Genomic DNA, 24059 nt, shown 5'->3' on the forward strand with positions numbered 1-24059 from the left:
GTTCTGGGTTTTCATCAGCTGTAAGCTTTAATAATCAAAAGTAACTGTGATAAATGTTTCAAATCCTCTAAGAAATGCATATTGATTTCAGTTTTTAAATAAAATTAAACTAGGTTTTAGAGCATATGGGTTTTTGAGCTAGACTTGTGTGACTAAACAAATAATGCACTTTGTAGCTGTAACATTTTATTGAAGTTTTAACATGTAACATATTTTAGTATTCCAGAGGATTTATTGCTGGAATTAAGAATAAGCTCAAATAGTGAACAACAATATCAGGAATACATAACTTTTGGTCAGATGAATTGATTTTACAAAGTGCCATTAATATTTTTACTTTGTTGCTGGAAAAAATATTGATGCTAGTTTACAAGTACATCATAGACGTCCTTTAAAGGGGCAGCAGTATGTATTTTTCAGGCACATTGTGATAAAAATAGCACAATCAAGTAACTAATACCTTCAGCATGTCATCACAATGTTCCTACATTAAGCCTATAACGTCATTCTTAGGAGTGTTGAACTGAAAAGTAGTTTACAAGAGCTCAGCAGATGAGCAGTTCCACCAGGTGCTTGCTAATTGCTGCTGCTGCTAGTCTGAAGGAGTTTAATAGGGTTGTGTGGGCGAGGGTTGCTCTGTGAGGCAGAAACTCAGCTTATGTACTACCGCTCCACAGAGCTTTGTGGAAAAGGCAGTGCTGGGTCCCATCAAGCGTTTTGCAAACTCGAATGGCTGCCAGGAAAGATTAGAAGATTTCTCAAACATGCATAAAATAATCAATGCAACAGTCAACAAAATACCTGGTTTACATAATACTGCCCCTTTAATTTGATTTGGTGTGCTTTTTTGTTTTATGGAATATATAAAACAATATATTAAAATGTCCATTTATTTATGCTTTAAAGTCCAATGAATGTCATTTCACTATACACATAAAGCTACAATGTGAACAAGTTACACAATATAAAAGTTTACAAAATTACACTTGTAAAATAGTCAACTTTGTATTCCCCGCTTAAAACATAAAAAAGTGACAATGACAAACGATTTGTTTCTCTAAGCAAGATTGGATTTAACTTACTTGAGCACAACAGAATCCAAATGAAACTTATACAACTGTTAACATATACAACAACAAAACAGCTTTAAAATGAATGGCTTTACCAAACTATGGAATAACAGTAATGTTTCAAAAGTATGCCTGACTTGTATATACCTCCTGAACGTAAACAACCTCCTGAATTTTAAATCCTGCCTAACCACCACATATCACAACTCTGGATTATTTCTACTTCATCAACACTAAATGACATTACCAGGTGAGCACAGTTTGGTGCCAACAACCAGCATGTCATATCAACTGGCTTTACATCCTAAAACTGGTTTGTCCACCTGATGGAATGGGTCACACTGCTCCCTGATTCATGTGCCACGAACAAGGCACCATGCAGTCCCGACTGAAGAGAATTCTGTAACAACAGGAATCTTCCTGTTTTGTGCAAGTCAGACTTCAAGTAAGATTCATTGGAGTAGCTTTTTTTCCAAACAAAGAAAAAAAAAAATCTAAAAATGCTCATTAAAAAGAAAACATTTTTTTTTTTTTTACTAAAGTTAACTTAATCTAAATACATGTTTGTAGATTCCTTATTTAAGCTGTCTGAGTTTCACAGACCACCATCTGAGGGAATGTACATGTCAAATGTAGGTCTGGAGTTATAGGGGAGTGAATGGATGAGATGCCGGGTGGTGCCGTCTTCTACGAAGAAGTCTTGGCTTTCTTGACTTTGTTAATTTCCTACAGAGAGAAAAATCAAGACCATTACCAGATTTGTCAAACACATAAACCCTGCATTGTTACTGCAGTATTTACATTTCAAAATTCATACCTCAGGCTCATTTGTAGATTTTTGTCTGTTTTTTTATATTTTAAATATTAGAAGTGCTTCAGTCAACCAGTCCCTGGTTGGGTTTTATTATTGTGCATTCCAAAAATCATGAATAATTGCCACAGCAGCTTCAGTCAGTTTTTTGTATTTAGACAAACTTAGATCAGTTAAGATCTAATACAGAAAAGTCTAAAATGGGTTATTCTGAATTAAATACAGATCCCATACATCATGTATATAATTATGAGTATTACCTTCTTTTCACAACAAGTCCAAAATATAGAAATTTGATTGATCAAAACAGTTAGAGAACCTAAAATAAATATGCTTCCTGAAAGTATTGACTGAGAGGGTGTGACTACAAAGGCATGCTAAAAATCTGAAAACCATTTTGTCATTACGTGGCATAGAAAAAAAAGCATGCTACTTTGTGCTGATCTACAACATCCCAGTAAAATATATGTTGTAAAATAAGTGTTATAGTCACATTGAGGTTTGTGACTATAACATGACAAAACATGGCAAAATTCCACTGATATGCCCATTTTAAGTTTAAGAACTTTAACAAAAGAATCATTTTATTTGGAATCTTTAATTCCTGATGAAATCTGTTAACTTTCCAGATACAATACTCTTAGTAGACTACAAGCCAACCATCTCATCTGCTCCAGTGTTAATGATCTGTGCTTGCTCTGCAGTTATCAGCGAGTCTACGTGTTTCTACATGCCCTCATAGAGGCTCAGATGAGTGGAAACAAATTAACACCACTGTCTCCTCACCAGAGGTGTTTTCACATTTGTAAACACATGTGCTTTGATATTTAATTATTGGGTTCCAAAACGACAGCAGCACCTTCTGTCTCCTCCATCAAAAGTTGAAACAATACAGCTGACCATCCTCACAGCGACTCTAACTGTTGAGCAGCTTGCTGGTAAAGCTAATTTTAGCTCCTTTGATGCAAATACCAGAGCAGCAAAAGTGGCTCACCTCAAGAAGAGCTTGTTTTAAATTCTTATAAGCATCCTCCAAATCGTCATTGACAATAACGACATCAAACATGCCATGTTCTTTACCTAAATGGGAGAGATCAAAAGAGAATGTTTCATTTTAAATATACTTATGAAGCTCTACTTTAGAGGTTTGGAAATAAATGATAACTCCTTACTTAACTCCATGTCCACCTTGGCTGCATGTAAACGCTTCTGAAGGCTCTCCTCCGACTCGGTATTCCTGTCCCTTAATCGCTTCTCCTGTAACTCCCAACAAGACTGATTATTAGCAGGAAAACTCACAGAACCAATCTGGCTGCGCAAATTCCAATTGTGCCCACCAGAATTTCCATGGATGGCGGCTGGATGGAGATGTACATGGGATTGAGGTCTGTCTTCTTGATGTTCTTCACGCCCTGCATGTCGATGTCAAGGATACAGATGAGATTCTTGGCCTGGACGGCTTGGACGGCGGCTTTGCTTGTGCCGTACAGGTTTCCAGAAAACTCTGCGTTCTCGATGAACTCGCCGTTGTTTATGGCCGCCTGCATAGCCTCCCGTGTAACATAATGGTAATCTAAAATCCAACACCAGAACACGGAGGGATTGAGCTTATAGAAAACCAGAAAGCATGTGGACTGCTGTTATTACAGTGAAAGCAGAAACACATGTTGTACCTCTGCCGTTCTCTTCTCCTGGACGAGGGTTTCTTGTTGTATCTGGGAGATTAAATGATACGAGAGTTAGATTCTCCAGAGCTGCAAAAGTTTCAGTACTTACAGATGTCTTTTCTTCTTTTATATTATGCATTTATTCAGCTTTTAATACAAATCATAACACTCATAGAGCAAATTGGAAGAGTAGAAGACATCCTAATCACAAAGAAAACCAATAAAACATAACCAAGTTTGCTGCAAATAATAAGAAACAACATCTTGATACGTTGTCCAGCAGATCACTAGAAGAAAAGGAAAAATTACAACCCACTTGACACCAAAATCCTCCTGGCAACAAAAGGACACCAGGGAGTTTTTTTGCTTGCTCCAGTAGTTCTACATATGTCAAGAATTGCTTTGACAAAACACATTGGATTCAGTTCTAAATTTAAACATGTCCTAAAATATTTAGCCTAAGATAAAGAGTTAATGCACAAATTTCCATTTAAAGTAACAGGGGAGAGGGTAACTCCCTCCCCTGAGGGAGCATCTATTACATAAAAGTAAAAGAGTAGGAGCATGTGTGAAATTTATACAATAGCTTACCCTTAACCTGATCCCCAAGTCTAGTTAAACCCATAGCATTACTATTACTGAACAGAGGTTTCCTGCTTTATCAGCAGGTCTACTGCTATTGGGTTAGTGCTTCCCACTGTTGAGTTAATTTGCATTTTGACACAAGCTACATTTTGCTTGTCTCCATTCAGATGTAAAGCTGTAAGTATATGGACATTTGGCCAACTTGCATACCATTTGGACAATCTGTTGATTATTATATGGTTTGAAAAACAAAGAAAGTTAACTGAATGTGTTTGTATTTCAACTTCTGCACCTCTAAATGGCAAAATAATGCATCAAGCAAAAAGGATTAATAAGATAATTTTGATACATTTTGCCTATCAACACTAGTGCACTTTTCAAAGTGCACTAAAAGTTTCACACATTGTTGAATATTCATATTTTTTTTCAAGTATTGAGCACCCAAAAAACAAAACTGAAACCTAATAAAACATGACAATATATGTGCATATATCCATAAAAAAAAAATTACATTTTAACTTTGTCCACTTATCTGAGTACAGATCAAAATCATGAACACAAAAGGCCAAAAACACAAGGCAGACTTTTTATTATTCAAGCTACAGCATGACACACTTACGAGAGACACTGAAGCCAAACACATTTTCATGTTCCTTGATAAGTTTCTTCAGCAGGGTGCTTTTTCCTGCCCCGGACGGACCACTAAACACCACAGGCCTGGGTCCAGCCATAGCTGAAACAGAAGAGGAGAAAAGGGATGGAGTTACTTAAAAGAATGTTTAGGTGGATTTACTGGATTTAAATTAGATTTACTCATAAAAGTAAAAATTGTTCTAGATATTAAAAAAATGTTTTTCTTTAACAGTCCAGCATTGGTGGGTAAATGTTTTTGAGAAGAGTCATGCTGAGGAGAAAAATAACCAAGCAATGTGGCCTGTGGTTAACTCGGAAAAAAAAGATACAGTTGCCTGCTTTGAGCCAGGCAAAGCAGCCAGACTCTAGGGAAGTCACTATGGACTTCCCTAGAGTCACTAGGGAAATCATTAAGAAGAAACTATTGAACCTGAACATGACATCAAAAAACAACTTCATACAAGAGGTGAAAGAAGAAAGGCTGATTTGAATAACACACAAACAGCCATTTAAAACCATTCAAAGCTCAATTATACAACAACTTCCTTGTGACAAAAGCTCTCAAGCCAAGAGTCTGTTTCGACTCTCATATTCCCACCGTTTCTACACGTCGATGCTACATCTAATCCGCTACCAATGTCTTCCATCAGATTGTTCAAACAAATATTAGAGAGCCACCTGTAGTGCTTCTCCTTACCTTTTAATGAACAAGAGGTCAAGCAGGTGAAGAGGTAAAGTGAGCTGTGAAGGTTTGATTGAGACAAAACAGAACGAAAGCAGAAATAGAAACAGGTGGAGAAAGCAAGAGGGCGTGGCAGGACTACGTACCACGTTAAACCAGCCTCTGTTTTTTTTGTTTTTTTTATTCTTTGCAACAGATAAGGAGATGCATGAAGGGAAACAAAAATCACATGATACTACAACCAGCAGGAACTGATACTTATTGGAGACAGCGCCATAACTAATTTTAAACCCGTGCACTCTCACTCGTGTGACTAGCATTTGCCTTGAATAAAGTTAAATCTCAGGAGTTCCATAAATGCCAGAGGACAAAAAAAACTGAAACTAAAAAGATTTTGATGAAACATTTCCTTTGTAATCATTTAAATACTCTTTAAAATGTAAATGAATAAATAAATTTAGTCTTTAAAACTGTTTGGCACGTTACAAACAGTGACGTGCCAATATGTTATTTTTTTTGTTTAATTTTTTTTTTGCTATTTTACAGCCTAAATGATTTCCTAAGGAGAAGGAAGTTTCAGAACATTTTAATAAATACAACTAAAATACAGAAATGCTTACAATGCAGACAAAGAGAAGCTAAACAGTGCTATCATGCTATCACCACATGTAGAGTAATGAGTATTTACGATCTGTGTAGAAAAACCACCCACATTCAGATCTCATTTTTAGTGTTTTGACTGCATATTTCTGATTGATTATTCTTACTTGTTAAAACTGCCATAATTCAAAACAAAAATAATTTAAACAATTATGAGCACCACTTGATTTAGAAAGATTTAATTAAATAAAATGTGGAAGTAGTGGTAAGTGGCTGACCACTTACTACAAGCTGCAGATCCATCATGCTGCCTTAACGTGAATATAATTACTCAGAAGTTAAAACCAGAAATTTTCAGTTTGCACTGAAAGGTATGAGGTTGCTGGTATTTACTGATTAAAATGCTTCCTTGGGTACTTGCTTCAGCTCCAAATAAATTACGAATGAAAAAAGTAAAAAGTTGCATAAAAAGTATCCCAATCAACTGAAAACTCCATACATTTCAGCTCCATCTTTTCCTGCTACACTATGTCAACTAGCAAACTCCAGGAATGAATGGCACACCCAGACATTAAAAGACATCCGGGATGGAAAGAGGCGACAAAACATAAACAGTATCCCTCCTACCTGAAAATAGTCTTGTAAAATGTCTCAGGTACATCGAGGGTTAGATTATTCCAAGCCTCTGAGACCGTTTCCGGAGGATTTTCTTCCTCTACTGGCCTGAGCTCTCGATGTGAGAGCCATTAGATAAAAACTGTGCTGCCTGCCTGCGTCATCACTGCGGACCAAAACATCAGCGTTCAGCGTCAAAACCACGCGCGGTAAAACCAGGAAACGGTTGTTTTTTTCTTTTCTTTTCGTAATTTACTTTAGCCACGGACATTTTAGAGAAAAAGTCAGTACAGAACTTATATATTTATATTATTGCAAGTAGTTCGTAATAGCTGTATAAACACGTTAAGGACGCGCTGTTTACCGTAGCTACTCGAAATAGGCTAGTTGTAAGGCAGCGCTGCTGCAACTTCTTTTGCTATACTTAAAAACATTCGCCTTAATTGGCGTACGTTTCTAAAATTAAACCATACCAGTTAACATGTTGCTCCCTCTTTCGATAGTGGGACGTTAAAACTCACCGCACAACTTCCCCGGATGAAGGATTCCCGAAGGCCCGACCAATCACACGGTTCGGGTTGCTAGCGTTAGCTGCGTGCGCTATCGGCGTGTCACCGATTCTCTCGCAACTCTCGGGACTTTTTCTGCCTAAAATGTTTGGCTCGTCAAGATCTGGGGGCCTACGCGGAGGTCAGGACCAGTTCAACTGGGACGACGTGAAAGTCGATAAACACAGAGAGAATTATCTGGGTAAGTTCAGAAGCGTAGCTTTTTTATCAGCGCTAATCAGACGGCTAGCGAGCAAACGACGAGGGAAGATAGCTAAAAATCGCAGGCTGTAAACACATGCTGCCCCCCCACATAGGGCTGTCTCATACCTTTTGATGTAGAGTCCCTCATTACATGGAATTTGGACGGCTTGATTTGCTTGCTCTTGAAAGCGTGTTTTATTCCCCTACAGCTAGTTTCCACTTTCACATTGCCTCCTCTTTAGGCAGAAAGAGCCTCTCTGTGTCCTGACCGCTGCCCAGCTAGTCAGCATGCCAGACAAGAGGAGCTACGTAGCAGCACAGATGTGACATAAAAGGCGAGCTAGCCTTGCACAACTTGTTTGCCAAGCAATATGTTGTAGTAAACAAATAAGATAACAAAGATAACAATTTACGAAATTGTGTTGGTTAAACGTTTTAGCATGTAAAAAAACAAACAAACACATTGCAGTCCTAATATTTTTGAAACCCATACAAGTACAGCTCAGTAAATTAGAACAACATCGGGAAATTAATTTATTCAGCAATTAATTTCTATATGTGAAACTTGTATACATTGATTACACTTAAATTGATATAGTACAAGAGTTTGTTTCTCTTCCTTTTGATGATACTCACTTACAGGAGCTACATAAGGTCTTAAAAAAAGAAAGATTAAGTTATGACCTACTACACAGTCATTGACTCCCTCCACAAAGAGGGTAAGCCACAACAGACTATTCCTAAAGAAGCTGCCTGTTAAGATTTACATGTGATAATGGAAAATTAATTGGAAGGAAAGACGTTTGGTGCAGCTGCACAATTAACAACGAACTGTTGTCTTTGGGGAAATTCAAAAGGTGTGAATTGGAGCCACAGTAATAGTTCAAGAGTTAGCATACAGGGACATATCTGGGAAACAGGCCACAACTGTCAATCATTAAATTAAGTTGCTCTGGGATCAGAAGCATTTTAGTTGGGCTATTTCTCTGAAGTTTTATAACATACACAAGTTTCACTTTTTGAATTGAATTACTGAATCATATTAGATTTTAGATGGTATTTTTACTTGTTGATCTACATCTGTAAATATAACACATGACATTTATTAATTTAGAAATATGTCCAAAGTTGGGATCCTTCTTAGCACAACCTGATTGACTAAAATAAATTTATTCAGTCTTTTAACACAACTTTTCCTCATTTACCAAACAGTTAATAAATACTCTTTGATTGATATAAGATGCTGCTAGTTAGGATATTTACCTAAATCAAAAGATTTGAGTAAATATCCTCATCCTAAAATCTCTTCACTCTATACCAATTAAAGCTGCAGTAGGTAACTTTTTAAAAAAACTGTCACTTTGTTGTGACAATATAATATGAGACAAATAGTCTGTGGAAAGAGTCACACTCCTACCTCCTCTCTGAGGTCCGTCTGCAAAAACAACCAATCAGAGCCTGGAGGAGTGTCTTTGCATTGTCAGTATGTGTATGCTATTTACACAATTTACTGGGAAATTAATAATTTTATTGAAGCTAAACAGTCCAGCTGGTGTGTTTTCAGTGGAAATCAAAGCTTAGGTTGTAATACAAACTTAAAAAGCATGAGTCATTTAACATTTGATCTAGAGACGTGTTTTACTTGTTACCCAACTGCTCATAGTTGTGCAAATCTAAGATATGTAATGAAATAAAGATCAAAATGTAAGAAACTGGGAGGAAAAATTTGCTTCTGAATTTGTTTGACATCAACATTTAAACTGTCCCCAACCATTTGCTCTGTTTCGTTTTTAGGAAACTCCTTGATGGCACCGGTTGGAAGATGGCAAAAAGGTAAAGATCTGACCTGGTACTCAAAAGACAAAAAAACTGGCAAACCATTATCCAAAGAGGACGAACTTGCTGCTGTGAAAGCAGCAGAAGAGGAGGCGCTGATGGCTGCGCTGTATGTATGACTTCACATGTACATTTATTTAACACAAGAACTTTGGAGCTTCAAAATGCTTAACAAACCATTTACATTCTCAATTTAGAGGTCACAAAGTTATAAAGCGACAACCAACTGGTCTTACCAAAGAGGTAAGTTTTTTTTGCTAGTGAACAGAATAAATATGTTCACTAGTGAACAGAATAAATCTGTTCACTAGTGAACAGAATAAATATGTTCACTATTGCTTAAGATCCAATGGTTTAAATTTAATTACATTTTCACAGGATCTTGTAGAGGTTTGTAGAAGGGAAGAGGCAGATGGTGAAGAGAGGAGCGTGGATCGTATATCAGGCTTGGGAAGCTCCAGGTGATTACCCATATCATATTAAATTAGCAATGATTCCATTTCAAGTTGGAACGTGAGTCCTTGTATTGTAATCAGGTTACAGGTTAGAACATTGTAACCACACTTACCTGACTTGAAAATGAATGCATTTAACTATTGAAACAAGCACATCAACACTCAGTCTTCTTTTAAAGAAGCCAAATTATAGGCCCATATCTAAGCTAACATTTTTGGAAATGATCATTGAGATGATCAAATGATATGGCTTATGGAACAACTTTGTTTCATTTGCCAATTATAAATCTGAGCAAACAAAGATCTGGTGATGTTTTTCAAGGCTCCATTCTTGGGTCACGTTTATTGGACATATATACAATCCTCTGAGCTTAGATTATAGAGTACTATAATATCTATTTAAAATATCCAATCTGATATGCAACTTTATATTTGTTGGTCTCCACATGACTACAGACTCTAAGACAATGAGTTCATAACAACAATTATTAATGAATGAGAATTTTCTCCAAATTATTGTACAAAACACTAAATTGTTTAGGGTTCCAAAAACACAAGAATAGAGATGGGCACTTAACTAGACCCATTGAGGCTAAAACTACAATGCAGGAAACCTGGATGATGTTACTAAATTAATTTGCTACCATTTTGAAGACTTTGCCATATTAAAATGTTTCCTGATTTTATTTTTTCTAAGTTAGATTTTTGTAATTGTATCTGCGGAAAAAAGGCAACTGCAGCTTATCCAAAGGATCCAAATAATCCATGCAGTCAGAGTCCTGGCCAACACCAGCAAATTGAATCATATCTGAGTATTCTCGTACAATCCAACTGTGTAAAGCAATTTAAAATGTCACAAATGGTTGTGGGCCTTAAATGTAATATTTGTTTTTTCTGGTTCTTCAGTTTACTAAAAGATCCTCTGATTTACCTTTTGGTTAAATAGTGCGACTGAAAAAAATGGCCTTGGCTGACACAAAGTGCTTGTTTTTCTCCTCTGCTTGTGTTTGAAGTGTGGGGTCACGGAAGATGTTGCTGTCCCAAAAAGAGAAAGAAGCGGCTAAAATGGGTCTGCCAATTTTTACAGTGAGTTCAGTTTTCTTTTCAACTGTTAAATGCAGATTACCTGATGAGAAATCCTTGTAACAATGTCAGGTTCAGTTAATGGTTACTTAAGATTTATTTCCTACTATAATCTCTACACCTTAGTGCAAAATTGTAACCATTCTTGTTGTGCAGCACCACAAGACTGAAGGTCGTCTAGAAACATCTGCAACAAAAACATCTGAGAGCGTTGAAAAATCAGAAGAGACAGAAAAAGGGTAAATGTGAATTTTACTAACCCTTTATATCATTAAGCAGACATGATGAAATGGTAGTCTGGAAATAATAGGCCATGATAATGAAGGTCTACTTTTGTTTAATTTTAGTCTGCATGAGAGCAAAAAGAAAAAGAAAGAAAAAAAGAACAAAAAGGAAAAGAAGATGAAGGAAAAAAAGAAGAAAAGGAAAAGACGAGATTCGTCAACTTCTGAGTCCTCATCATCGGATGATAACAGGAAAAGGTATGTCCAATCACAAACTGGTTTGTGATGTACTCAAATAATCCACACATTGTATCAAATCCGAAACATAATCCAATTTCACTGTGCAATATCATAATCACAAAGGAAGCATGGAAGCTGTTTGAAGCATGATTTGGTTGACTTTTATATTTTCATTCATGTTCTTGGAAATGTTTGGACATTTTGTAGTTATGGTGGTCACTATGTTTCCTTTCTTTCATGTCTGACCACTCTCAAATAAGGGCCACTAGAGCTGATAAACCTTAAAAAATTGCATTTTGCTTTTTACAACTTTACTTTTTGTAGAGATAAAAATAGCTAATAGCAGTTGTTATTTTTTCATTAATATTACATGAGTTATGTCGGTAAAGGACTCGGATTTGTCATTAATTGTGGCCATTTTATTTGAAACCTGCTGCTCTGAACGTTGGTTAAGCATTTCTTCAAGTGAAAGAGATCTGGCCTTTGCTATTACAGGATGGCAGCTTAGAGACAACAACAATTAGGTTTCCAAAAATTCTGCAATCCTAAGACTGATGAAAACATTTGGCAAAACTGAAACAAAGTGTGGAACAACTCATTCTCTGGACAACAAAGGCTGAGCATAGGGTGTTAGAATTAGGGATCAATTGTTTGAGGAAAACCATTGGTTTTTTTGTATTAGCTTGACACTCACTGGAAAACTAAGGATATCTATATACATATAGATATATATACCGTAGTTTTTATAAATTCCTTTTTCACATTCTCTTCACAGGATTTTCTGTTTTAGATTATATTTTTGTACAGAACTACCTGCATTTATTGTGTTATGTTTTTAAAAATTAGCAGTGGCAACACTAATGTCCATGTATACATTCATTGCAATGAATGACTTCTACTTTCTACTCTAATGCATAATTTCTTTGTATTGTCTTCATGTTAACACCAGTGATGCAAAATAGTAGATCACCACTAGATGGCGCTGGGACACTGTTCTACACTTTGCTTCCTAGCAAATTTATTTTTTCAGTTTTGGTATTTTCTTATATTTAGGATTTACAATGCTTACAAGAGTTGTAGGAAGTAATTTGTGAGAATAAAATTTGCTTCATATGGAGAGTATCATTGCTTTTAGTCTATCTGGGAAGCACTTTGTGATTTTTATCTATGAAAGGTGCTATATAAATACAATTTACTTACAGATTGAGAGGTGCAAATACAACTACTGATATAAGGTTTTAAAGCAACTTTTTTCTTTTTGTGCATGTCCCCCATAAAGCACCATGCAGTCACTGATGCCCCAAGTGGTGTGTGCTACATCTTATCGGATACCCCACCACACCCCACTCATTGATTGTTTCCTTTTACTTTTCAGACACAGAAAGGACCACCATCATCATAATCCATCATACCATAGTCAGAGTGGAGCCAGACCCCATGACAGCCATTCAAGGGAGGGAGCAAAGGCCGAGCGACAGCCTTCCCGCCCCCGTCATCGACGGCAGAGGCACGACACAGACTCTTCTGACGGGGGGTCTCCAGCCCGCAGTAACTCTGCCTTCCACAAGAAGGCCCCCGCTGGTGCCACACAAAGCCACAGGAGACGCCATGACACAGACTCGGACGACTAATGTCCCGCGCTCCCCCACCAAAACCAGAGATGCATAGTGCACACGCAGCGTTTTGGGACCTCCTGGATCATGGACAGGCAGGAAAACTGTGATGCTTCTTACGTTATGCTTTATATCATACTATCAGTTCCTCATGTGGGAAAGATGAGTTTGGTGTTTCTATTGAATTTTGGTGATGAGCTCTTCTTGTTTCCAAAACAGTTTATTAAATTCGCAACTGTATTTGTTTTGCTTGTTTGTCCAAAACCTTTTTGGCTTTGATTTTCCAAAGAATTCCTATGAGGCAAAAGTTCAGCTTTTTATGTTTTATAATTTTTTCTATCATACATTAGCTGACACTTTTCCCTTCCCATTGAAACATAGTATTGTAATGTGGACACAGTTTTAATTTCATAAATTATAAAGCATATTGTATTAGGATATTAATAAACCAATTTTAGGTTTTTAGTTGAAATGGCTTCGGCTGATACTTCTTAATGCTGTAAGATACTAGTGGAATGCTCTTCACTTAAGAGTGTAGTGCTTGCATTTGCTTTGAATGGGTTTGAAAGAGGAGTTATTGCATGCTGGTACCTGGGGGGTGCATGCACACACACACACACACACACACACACAAAAGAGCAAGATGTTCATTAAGAAGAGTGCCAAATACCAGACTGGTCTTTTTTTATGACGGAGTACCGTTCTGCTGCCACACACGAACCAAGCTGATGAAGCAGCGGGAGCAGAAGCCAGACAAAGCCACCCTATGAGGGACTTGAGGCTCAAACTACTACGCCTTCCACCACTACCACGCTCTCCTGCCATGTTTTATAGGCTTGGCTGCATTAACCATGGCAGCCTAATCAACCTGCAAGAATGCTAGACTGCCACCCTTACACAAAGTGAAGCAGGGTATGCTCTTCACATTACTGCTTTAACCTCAACAGTGGGTGGGTCATCACTTATGGGAATTGTATTTCTTCCTCATTTCATGATGATTTTGAGGTTTTTTCACATATTTTTCTTAAGTATTAACTGTTAAGATTAATATTACAAGGGTTCTTAATGAATCTGTTGAAGTTTCTTGCAAAAATATTCATACACACTGAAGATTTCACACTACCAGTTAATGTATTGTGATAGATTCTCAATTAGATTTGGGTTAGTGCTTTGACTGTATGAGCCATTCTAACATGAATATTGATCTAAACCTTTCCATTGTAACTGGTTCTGTTTACCAATTGTCAACTCAAGCCAAGTGCTTGATGCCCTTCTTCCCTGGCCTCTCAGTTTAGTCGGATGTTCATGCCTCAGCAGGTTTGGAGTTCACATTTTCTATCCATTTTCATTTTCCTTGGTCTTCTTGATGCCTTTACCCCCAAATTATTCTAACAAACCTCTGAGGCACTCACAGAGCTGTATTTAAGCCAAGATCAAGTTATGCATTGCTTGAATCCATTTAACAACAGTTGGTTTTCTGGATTTTAAGGAAATTAGGGTAACTCATACCTCCTAAATAAAAATAAACACTGTTCAGCTAAGAATCCTATTTCACAAAAAATGACTGAATATGCAATCATTTAAGTGACAGTTATTGAAAGCTTTACAATTCAGTTTTGAATGTGTAGTACAATAAAACTCCAGAATCATTTTGTAGCCGGTCACTTTTATTGCAATGTGACCCCAACCCTCCACAAATCTTGACAAACATTAACATCGACAGACTTATTGCAATATCAGAACATTTAGGCAATTAGAAATCAAAAAGAACATAATGCACCAACAAAAGAAGGAAACACCAACATTTTGTAAGACAAATCTTGGAAAAATAAAGGCATTTGTTTGGCTTTTTGTTTACATCAAAGATGGTAGCACTTTGATGCCGCTGATTTTGGTATTGCTTTCAAAATGCTATTTCCCCAAACTGAGAAGAATCAAGCATGCGATCAGCTGCCTAAAACCTTAAACTATGGCACCAAACAGCTCAACATATTTCATACAGTACACTCACAGATAAATGATTATAGAGTTAATGGGATACGAACGCAGTAGGCAAGGAGTTTCTCCTCTGAGTAAAGATATAAACACCCAGTAGACATGCCTGCTCTGAAAAAGCTACATATGATCAACCTGAGACTCCTAAATAGAAAAATCAAAACCGATCCAGTGCCGACCTAACACCATTATACAGATAGTGTGCGATCACTGCAGTATGTTCACTTCCATCAAATTTTTTACAAAAAGCTGGTGAGTGTTCACAGACAAGAGCAATGTCAGTACAAACGATTAATGCCAGTGTTCTGTTTAAATTCAAGATTTGTTACATGTTACTGCAGCAGTTTCAAGTAGTGCATCACTATAATTCGGTTTATTTCATCACACTCTCCCTCCCCACTGATCAGTCCTTATATTACCTAACTGAGACCATTTGATTGTGTTGAGTTTCTGGGGCCAAAATATTCTGGTAAATTTCTTCTCTTAATTTCTTTGTCAAAGTTAAAGCCACCCAACAGCCAAGAAAAGTCAGTGCAATAAGATCCCTATTACCGAAAATTATTTATATTTACATAAAATAAATGTACTAACAAAAGCTTTACAAGATTAGATAAACCCCACCACTGGCCTCTGTATAGAAGATCAAAGCTGAGTAGAGGGGTGGTTTCCAGTATGGGGTTGATTCAGTTTTATTTAGAAAGGAGAAAACATGAGGGATTGGGTGGAACAGAGTATTTTTTAAATGCTCTAGCCATTAATGGTTTTTGAGCTGATTAGACAGCCAGTCAAGTCCTTCATAGAGACCGTCTCCAGTAGTGGCACAAGTTGCCTGGATGTACCAGTTTCTGTTACGCAGGGAGTGAAGGTTCAACTTGTCTGTCAACTCTGCAGCATTCATGGCATTTGGAAGGTCCTGCAAGCAAATCAGGGAGAAATTTTTTAAAAGCTAGCACCCAGAAAAAAAAGAGGGGGCTAACAAAGAAAATGGTATTCATATGTTTATAAGGCTTTTGTTACTTACTTGTTTGTTAGCAAACACTAAAAGCACAGCATCGCGCAGTTCGTCTTCAGCCAACATCCTCAAGAGTTCTTCCCGAGCCTCAGCACATCGCTCCCTGTCATTGCTATCCACGACAAAAATCAGACCTAAATATAATATATATATATAAAAAAGAAGACAGAAAAGAGTGATGAGGATTTTTCCAAAGCAGTTGGTCTAACAATGATATATAAAACTGATCAAAAATTACCCTGTGTGTTCTGAAAATAATGACGCCACAGTGGTCGGATTTTGTCTTGACCACCAACATCCCATACTGTGAAACTGATGTTCTTATACTCTACCGTCTCTACATTGAAACCTAAGGAAGAAAGCAAAAAAAAAAAAGGCATTTTAAGCAACAAGTTTTAGCAGCCAGACAAAACACACCTCAAATAGCATTCTGTCCAGCTATGTGCTAAGCACAAGCTTAGCACCTATTGACCCACCTATTGTTGGAATGGTTGTCACAATCTCTCCAAGTTTAAGCTTGTACAAAATAGTTGTCTTTCCTGCAGCATCCAAGCCGACCATTAGTATCCGCATCTCCTTCTTCCCAAACATTTTAAAGAGCCCCGCAAACATATTCCCCATGGCTGCCGGTGATGGGAGAAAAAATCACTTCAGGACAAAAACGGTGTGATAAATCTGCCAAATCTGAGGATAAACAGAAACGATTGATGAACAATGAATCAACAAATTGCTGCTCCATTTAGTACCATGAGAAGCTTTGATAATGTAGACAAAATATCTTGATTTATTGAAATAAAATTCTTAAAATTTGCTTTGTGTTTACGAATGCTGACAAGTCTGAAATATTTTTCTCCTGTGGTGATTATGTACCCACTCACTGTAAAACAGCAACAATTTTTCCACACCCATCTGAACAGAGTAAATGTAGCAATCTATATCTCTAATGCAATATTGGCAGCACCAATCTCCAATTGGTGCTTTTATTAGACATAGAAATCTCAAAGTCAGCTGTTTCCAAACAAACTGTTCAGTGAAAAAGAAAAAGTAAAACTAATTGAAATTATTACGATAAAAAAAAAAACCCACACACACAGTTATTGGATACCCAAGATATAAAAGTTTAATACAAGCTAAATAAATGTAATTTGCAACACTTTATTCATTCATGTTGTTAGTGGTATAAAACATTTACAGTATACTTTTTTATAAGACTCTTGGATAAACAACCTTTGCACACAGGAAAAGATAAGGATATGAATTCTTACCTAATTACAATCTCCAGCCATCTAAACAATAAGATATTGCTTTGATTTTGTTTCATTTAATTTATTATTCTGGTGTGAAAAAAGTGTTGATACCCTTCCTGATTTACCTTTTTTTGCATGTTTGTCACACTTCAGTAATAAAGTCAAAGATAATACGAGTAAACACAAAATTCAGTTTTTAAGTAAAAGTGTTTAATATTGCGTGAGCAAAAATGATCCAAACCTTCATTCCAGAAAATAGAATATTATCATACCAAGAGTAAAATGTGTTGGTGGTAGTGTGATTGTCTGGGGCTGTTGTGTTGATTCAAGGCCAGAAAGACTGGCTGTGTTAAATGAAATCATGAATTCTGCTGTGTACCACACAGGCCTAGTCAAAGTTCTGATCCAAATTCTATTGGTATGCTGTAGCATGACCTTAAAAATTCACCCATGCACAAAAACGCTTCAATGTGGCTAAATTACAATTCTGCAAAGATGAGTTGGGCAAAAATTCCTCTATGGCACTGAAAATGACTCATTACAAGTTATCAAGAACAACTGAATGCAGTTGTTACTGGTAAGAGTGCCCGAACTAGTTATTAGGTTAGGGGGCCATCACGTTTTCACACAGAGCCATGTAGGTTTGGATTTTTTCCTCCTTTAATAATAAAACACCTTTATTTAAAAACTGAGCTTTGTGTTGACATGTGTTGTCTTTGACTAATATTTAAATTGGTTTGATGTTCTGAAATACTGAAGTGTGACAAACAAGCCAAAAAATAGGAAACCAGGAAGGGGAAAAACACTTTCACACCATTGTATGTGATCATCCTACTTCTTCATGAGACCTGTAAACAAATAGTGTAGGGAAGCTTCTGTAGAACAAATTCAACTATTTTATCTTTAATAAATGTGGTAAATAAATCCCCACAGACACATCAAATTAAAAAAATACACCAATGGTGTTAGTAATTTCTTAATTTATTTCAGAGTAAGTTATTGTACAGACTATACGTATAGTGAATGGTTCCACTAAAGTTTTGCTTAAACTGCTCTTTAAATAGTCCTACATAGTTAGCATTAAAAATAATAATAATAATTATGCAATACATTTTATCGAGGTTATTCTTAACATGGATGCAAGCTGACAATCCAAAACATTTACAGTAGTATTTGCTTCGTGGGAATTATGTCACTTGGGGCCATTTATGGATTCCCATCCAAGAAGCCACGGAGGCTGCAGCAGCTTTTACAGCTGACTGTTCAGGGTGCGGTGCGAAAAGTTGAAACAAACATCCACAATAGCATGCTGCGGTACAATAACGCCAAAGGCAGCACGCCAACTAGATGGTATTTTAAACAATTCACCCTATTATATATTTTAACAACAACAACCTAGCATATAATATGTGAGGGGAAAATACGAAGCTAAGGACAGCATCGTCGAGAGAAACTAGCTCTCCTAGCAGTAAGTTACTCTGCTTGTGAATGTGTTGATACCGCAAACACGTGAAGCAGCTTTATTTAGCTTGTACAAACATGTCTGCCTACATAACTACAGCCTATGGTAAGATTTTACAGAAGATTAAACATTTAGTTTTGTTATAAATTGTTTCAACTCACTCGCTCGATATGTTTTCTTCCCTTAAGGCGTTTCCTCCTTCACAGGAAAATGGCGATGATTTGACACGTCAGAGATTCCTGTAAAACTTCAGCGATCACAGACCGGGAGACATCGCCCCCTGTGGTCGAAGAGAGAACCGCACGCACATGTTGAAGAGGGAAAAGGTTTTTCTGCTACAGGTAGGAAATTGAATCTGAATACGTTTCTCCTAGAGGGAAACTGTGTAGATTTATTTGCCAAATTTAAATGCACCTTTGAAACATGGAAACAAACAAACAAAAAAAAAATCAAGAACTAAAGCTAAAACAGAAAAACTAAACCTAAGGTTTATTATTCAAATTCAGGCTTAAATGTTACTGTCAAACATACAGTACAAGGCACCTTGTATACTATTTTAAGTGAGAAATATTGACCAAAATTGTGTTTGTGCAAGATTATATTTGTGGACATAGGGACCATCTGATCATCCATATTGTAAAGCTGATTTTATGTGTCATTCTGCAGTGCATCTCGGTGGAATCCATCTTTTACTGTCAGCTTTTTTAGGTCGAACCTAAAAAGACATTAAGTGTCATGTGAACATCCTTATTTTATTTTATTTTATTTTATTTTATTTCCTAAGCAAGTTCAATATGGATTGATTAAAGTAATTAGAATGCCACAGATCATATTTGTAAAGGCCAGTGTTATTCAAACAGTAACTGTAGAGTTATAATTGAATTTGTTTTTTTATTTTATTTTTATTTTTTTAGAAAATATACTGTTTCGCACACCCTATTCATGAAGTAGTCAACCAACAGGGGAAATTGACTTCAGACATTTACAGAAGTAAACCCTTATGTGTTATTAACTTCCAATTCATCTGTTTCTCTTTAAGAGTTCTAACTTTAGCAAGTCTTGATGCCTATTACAAAAGGTTTAAACTGGTGCAAGTTAATAAAAGCCTAAAGCAATTCTTGACGTTGAAAAAATAATGTGATTGTTATCAAAAACGTCAAACTTCGGTTTTGTTTTCTTCTTCTTACTATTTTTAGTTATATATGTTTTTCAATATTTAGTAAAAGATTCAACACCTTCCATTTCACACAGTGGCTCCAGGAGCACTACCAGCCACATCTCTCCAAATTTTCTCTAAAAAATTGGAGGATAGCAGATGCAGAATAATTCAGTGTATGCCACCACTCAAAATATTGTTTGTGGCCCCATTACTCACTTATTTCTCCAATATTGCAATAATACTTCACTTTTTTTGTGGTAAAATGACTCAACATATTAAATATTATGAAGTTATTGCCTGACCTAGAATACCAAACATATTGTTCTTGATTACATTTTTAGGAAGTGATCCTAATCCACAATGATGCCATTATTTCCTAATGTCAAGGTTGCAGAAACCACAGGACACCTCCAGATTTCAGAATGGAGACTAAGTGTTCTTACTTAATACTAGGCAGGAAGTCTTTATGTTATGGTTGCTAAACTTTGTCATCATGTCATTAACAATGGTTCCATCATTACTTAATTCATTAATTTATTCTTCCACAGCTGCTAGACAAACTCTCAAGCTTCGCATTGGGTGCATCCAAAACTGCAACATAATCATGGCAAATTAATAATGAAAAAAAGCACAATACTTTTCTGAACCGGCGCTATTTTTATTTGGACTGATGTGATATAAACTAAAGACTCATTCTTTTACATTCTTAAGATTCTTTCAATCTTGTTGTAAGTGCTTCATTCAAAAGGCACCATCTGTAATAATAAGGATGAGTAATAGAGTGTTTTATGTGGAAATGTGGCATGTTTAAGAGTGCACAGCAGTAGTTATGCTACTTTCAATGATTTGATCACCTGTAGCATAATATATACTATGAAATGCAAACCTTTTAAATTATCCTAAGAATTTCTTTATATTTTGCTTTCAAGCAACTGGATATTATTCTATTCTTCTAAATTATCATATAGTTATCCAGGATTATCATATTTTTCTCAGATCTGGGCCAATTGAACACTCATTTATTTTTGAGTTCTCCATGATTATGAAGACATGTTGTGCAGTGTCTATCAATGAATTAGTAAAGTAGTAAAATGGAGAGCAACAAAAGAAATGCCAGGTATATAAAGCTTTTTCCAGCATTTGAAATAATGTTTTTTGAAATCCCATAAATCCAATATAGAATGCCAAATTTTCTGTTATTAGCACTGGAAATCAATTTGCAGGTGGTACGTATGTGTATATTGTGTTGGATGTTTCTCATTAAGCTGAAGAAAATGTAAAAAATAATATCAATAAATTATGACATAAAGGAAAACCCCAATTTGAGTAAATCAATATCAAACCAAACGCTATTCACTTCATGGATCTATAGTAAAAGGGTAAGGATGTTATACTGATGTCTTTGCGGTTCAGACTTGCTGCACTAAGTTATTACAGCGACAACGTAGCTCTTGAGATGCTAAGCAACTGAATATACAAGCTAAGAAACAATAGAAACTGACAATTTGATAACAACAGAAATGGATCACTTCAGCTCCCAAATGCCTTCATGGCTATTTATAAAACTAGGCAGCACAATAGAGTCACTAAAAATCATCAGTTTGAACTATTTCTCATGGCTGTCCTATGTTTGCTTAAATAAAGTCAACATTACATTTCAATGTCAGAATTATTTTTACACCCTCAAGAGAGAGATTCTTAATCTTGTTTGGGTAACTTAAGATATCTATCTTTAAAATTTTGCAACTTGAGTATCATTTCCCTGCACAACCAGGCCCCTAAGGACATGACTAACCATGATATTGTTGAGAAAGTTGAATTTTAACCAGGGTCAACTATGCCCACTAACCCCAGCAGAGGGGGCAGCAGGAGGGGAGAAGGCCCGAGGAGAGCAGCAGGAGGGGAGAAGGCTGAGGGACCACACAGGGAAGGCGCATAATGCCATCTCACTCTTCAACAATAATTTGTGGTTTTGCACTGCTGAATAGCTGAAAGATTGCTTTCAGCACCTGCTGTACTTTTAAATGAGTGAATGGTAATTATTGCAACAATAATTTAGTTTCATGGAGAGTCACAAACAGCAGGGTTTGTTGGTTTTCCTGTTTTTTTTTCTTTTTGGTTTGCATATTTCCAACTAGATTGCAATTTGCTCAAACATTTTAACCTAAATCATTCTAGGTCTGTTTCGCAGACCACAATAGATTAAGTTAATTTCTTTTGCCTTGCATGAATGTACAGAATAATTTTCTACCTGTTCAAAGAAATGAGAAACTGCTTTTTTGATATGCACAAATGACACAATGACTTGATGATTGAACAAGTATCTCTGACAAATTCAGTTTTGATCTGAGAAATGCACCAAGGTGACTGTGGAAAACTGGAAGACCACCTAACACTGAAGAATTGTAATATGGTGGTAGGAGGGGCTTACCCAGAGTGACCTTCAAGCAGGAATGACTTCTGATTCAAGTCAAATTTATTTAAATAGCCTTGTATTATACATGCAGAAAACAACCCTCCCACCCCCAAAACCACAAACAAATAAAAAAACAGCTAAAATAACCTAGACACAAAATAGTTTTAAAAATCACAACAAGGGAACAGTAGGTGTTGCAAGTTCATCAAGATCTAATGAAAAACTATTTTAGGGTTTTGAGCTGTTGCATGACCTTATGGTCTTTTCAAGTGAATCTAGGTGCAATCGCTCACCTGACTTTTCTGATCATTTTGGTATTTGCAGTGGTAAAAGACCAGAGAGGTGATGAAGTCATGACCCAACTAACGACTTTATAACAGACAGTGCAATGTAGACAAAACATGCAGATTGAGATCTCACCAACATCTGGTTTCTAGGATGTCATGAAAAACACAGGAGAAATGGGTTGAAACCAGCATAAAGGCTTATACATTAAAAGTCTGATATATAAAGGCAGAGATTATATTCTTAAAATCTGTCACAAGATTAACTTCAGTTCAAAGCTGAAATACCCTCCTTTGACAGCATTGGGTGTCAAATGAAAGGGTACTGTCAGAAAAGGCCCACATATTTCATACAACTTATAATTTTTTGTTTAAGTATCCCAAATGGACAACATATCTGCACACATGCTTCAGTGATCCACACCACTATGTTTGACCCATCAACTTTATATTTCTCCCCAAAGTGAATAAAATTTTCACATAATATTTCCACTCTCTGTTTGGTTTTCTTCACAAGAAAACCAAACAGAGAGTTTGTACCTTCTAGAAAATGGGACCTCCTAGAAGGTCCCATTTTCTACAAATTCACATTATGAAGTGCAAACAAATTCACATTACAAAGGCCAACCGCTCATCTGCTTCCTAAAAGTTTACTCGCCTACAGATGCATCCAACAGTGTTTCAGTTCATGGTTCAACTAATTTTGGTTCATCAGTTTTTTTGAGAACAAAGATTTTTTTAGTCTTATCAAATAAATGTAATTATACAGCTTTCTTATGGTTTAGATGACAAAACATCCACTCTTTCTCCTTGCATCTGCACTTTGAACTACATTAGTTATGAGACAATTTTCCTGTGGGCATGATTTTGTAAGAACTTTGCCCTGCCTCTTGCCCCACAACTGCTGGAAGTCCGTGACAGCATGGGTTAAGCGGGAATAGAAAACAAATAGGTGGGTTAGGAAACAGCTAGAATAATCAAACAAGTTTCAGGTTAAAAAAAAAAAAACTGTATCACTTCAAAAATTAAATCTTTATTCATGTACAGAGTATAAAAGCTACACTGTTCCTATCAAATTCCACTGTGGTCTGGTTTCACATAGGCAATGCTCTGTTCCATTCACATCAGATAAGCAAACATCTCTCTGGCATATTAAATATAAAAGCAAGAGTTCAGTACAGCTGCATGTTGGGTTGCAACAACACAAATGCATCTCTTATTTATTTTTCTGTTTCTCAAGTCTTAATTTCTAAATGCTCTATCTTTAGCTGCTGACCATAGCCAATTCACATATGTATTCCCTAGCAAAAAAAATGTAAAATCCATAAAAAGAAAGATATATGCAAGTTGAAAACAAATTTGCTTTTAAACCTTGTCTTGCAATATAAGATTCTTATATTCTTGGATGAGCAAGCTGAATCCCAATAAAAAATAAAAAAACAAAGTTTTACAAGACAACCCACTGAGTTCACTGGATGGACAACATCATAGCATATGCACCTACCATAGAAAATGCAAAAGGTACAAAAGGTCCTTAAGGTGATGCTAAATCCACCATAGTCCGTGTCAAACCCAACGGTAATATCCAACTGAGCGTTGCTCTTCGTCATCCTTGTTT

At 36.3% G+C, this 24059-nt stretch overlaps 3 protein-coding genes across 7 annotated transcripts; 1 reads left to right on the forward strand and 2 right to left on the reverse strand.

Moving 5' to 3' along the window:
* Positions 1-876: 876 nt before the first annotated feature.
* guk1 (guanylate kinase 1) lies at positions 877-24059 on the reverse strand. Of its 5 annotated transcripts, none has more exons than XM_023336081.1 (7): positions 23946-24059; positions 4753-4866; positions 3555-3596; positions 3219-3454; positions 3054-3138; positions 2876-2961; positions 877-1796 (listed from the first exon to the last, which is right to left on the reverse strand). In XM_023336081.1, exons 1-7 carry the CDS (start codon positions 24049-24051, stop codon positions 1758-1760), a joined length of 708 nt encoding a protein of 235 aa, XP_023191849.1. In that variant the 5' UTR covers positions 24052-24059; the 3' UTR covers positions 877-1757. The 5 variants fall into 5 exon arrangements, with proteins under 5 accessions (XP_023191849.1, XP_005809493.1, XP_023191851.1 ...); XM_005809436.3 differs by lacking the exon at positions 23946-24059 and adding an exon at positions 7542-7713; XM_023336083.1 differs by lacking the exon at positions 23946-24059 and adding an exon at positions 7137-7186.
* c6h1orf35 (chromosome 6 C1orf35 homolog) lies at positions 7292-13338 on the forward strand. The gene is made up of 8 exons (XM_005809434.3): positions 7292-7413; positions 9210-9360; positions 9449-9494; positions 9630-9712; positions 10720-10792; positions 10946-11028; positions 11137-11271; positions 12629-13338. The coding sequence occupies exons 1-8, from the start codon at positions 7317-7319 to the stop codon at positions 12882-12884; spliced, it is 924 nt and encodes a 307-aa protein (XP_005809491.1). The 5' UTR covers positions 7292-7316; the 3' UTR covers positions 12885-13338.
* arf1 (ADP ribosylation factor 1) lies at positions 14513-18842 on the reverse strand. The gene is made up of 5 exons (XM_005809437.2): positions 18744-18842; positions 16350-16557; positions 16112-16222; positions 15883-16007; positions 14513-15774 (listed from the first exon to the last, which is right to left on the reverse strand). The coding sequence occupies exons 2-5, from the start codon at positions 16492-16494 to the stop codon at positions 15616-15618; spliced, it is 540 nt and encodes a 179-aa protein (XP_005809494.1). The 5' UTR covers positions 16495-16557; positions 18744-18842; the 3' UTR covers positions 14513-15615.

This window comes from Xiphophorus maculatus, chromosome 6 (genome assembly GCF_002775205.1).
Source record: "Xiphophorus maculatus strain JP 163 A chromosome 6, X_maculatus-5.0-male, whole genome shotgun sequence".
Classification (NCBI taxonomy): Eukaryota; Metazoa; Chordata; class Actinopteri; order Cyprinodontiformes; family Poeciliidae; genus Xiphophorus; species Xiphophorus maculatus.

Coding starts and splice junctions, on each gene's coding strand:
- c6h1orf35 (XM_005809434.3), top strand. CDS start 7,317: ATGTTTGGCTCGTCAAGATCTGGGGGCCTACGCGGAGGTCAGGACCAG. Junction 9,361..9,448: donor GAGGCGCTGATGGCTGCGCT/GTATGTATGACT, acceptor TTCTCAATTTAG/AGGTCACAAAGTTATAAAGC. Junction 11,272..12,628: donor TCGGATGATAACAGGAAAAG/GTATGTCCAATC, acceptor TTTACTTTTCAG/ACACAGAAAGGACCACCATC.
- guk1 (XM_023336081.1), bottom strand. CDS start 24,051: ATGACGAAGAGCAACGCTCAGTTGGATATTACCGTTGGGTTTGACACG. Junction 4,867..23,945: donor TACCTTTTGCATTTTCTATG/GTAGGTGCATAT, acceptor CTTCTGTTTCAG/CTATGGCTGGACCCAGGCCT. Junction 2,962..3,053: donor CAAGGTGGACATGGAGTTAA/GTAAGGAGTTAT, acceptor TCTCCCATTTAG/GTAAAGAACATGGCATGTTT.
- arf1 (XM_005809437.2), bottom strand. CDS start 16,494: ATGGGGAATATGTTTGCGGGGCTCTTTAAAATGTTTGGGAAGAAGGAG. Junction 16,223..16,349: donor GACAACCATTCCAACAATAG/GTGGGTCAATAG, acceptor TTTCTTCCTTAG/GTTTCAATGTAGAGACGGTA. Junction 15,775..15,882: donor TAGTGTTTGCTAACAAACAA/GTAAGTAACAAA, acceptor ATTTGCTTGCAG/GACCTTCCAAATGCCATGAA.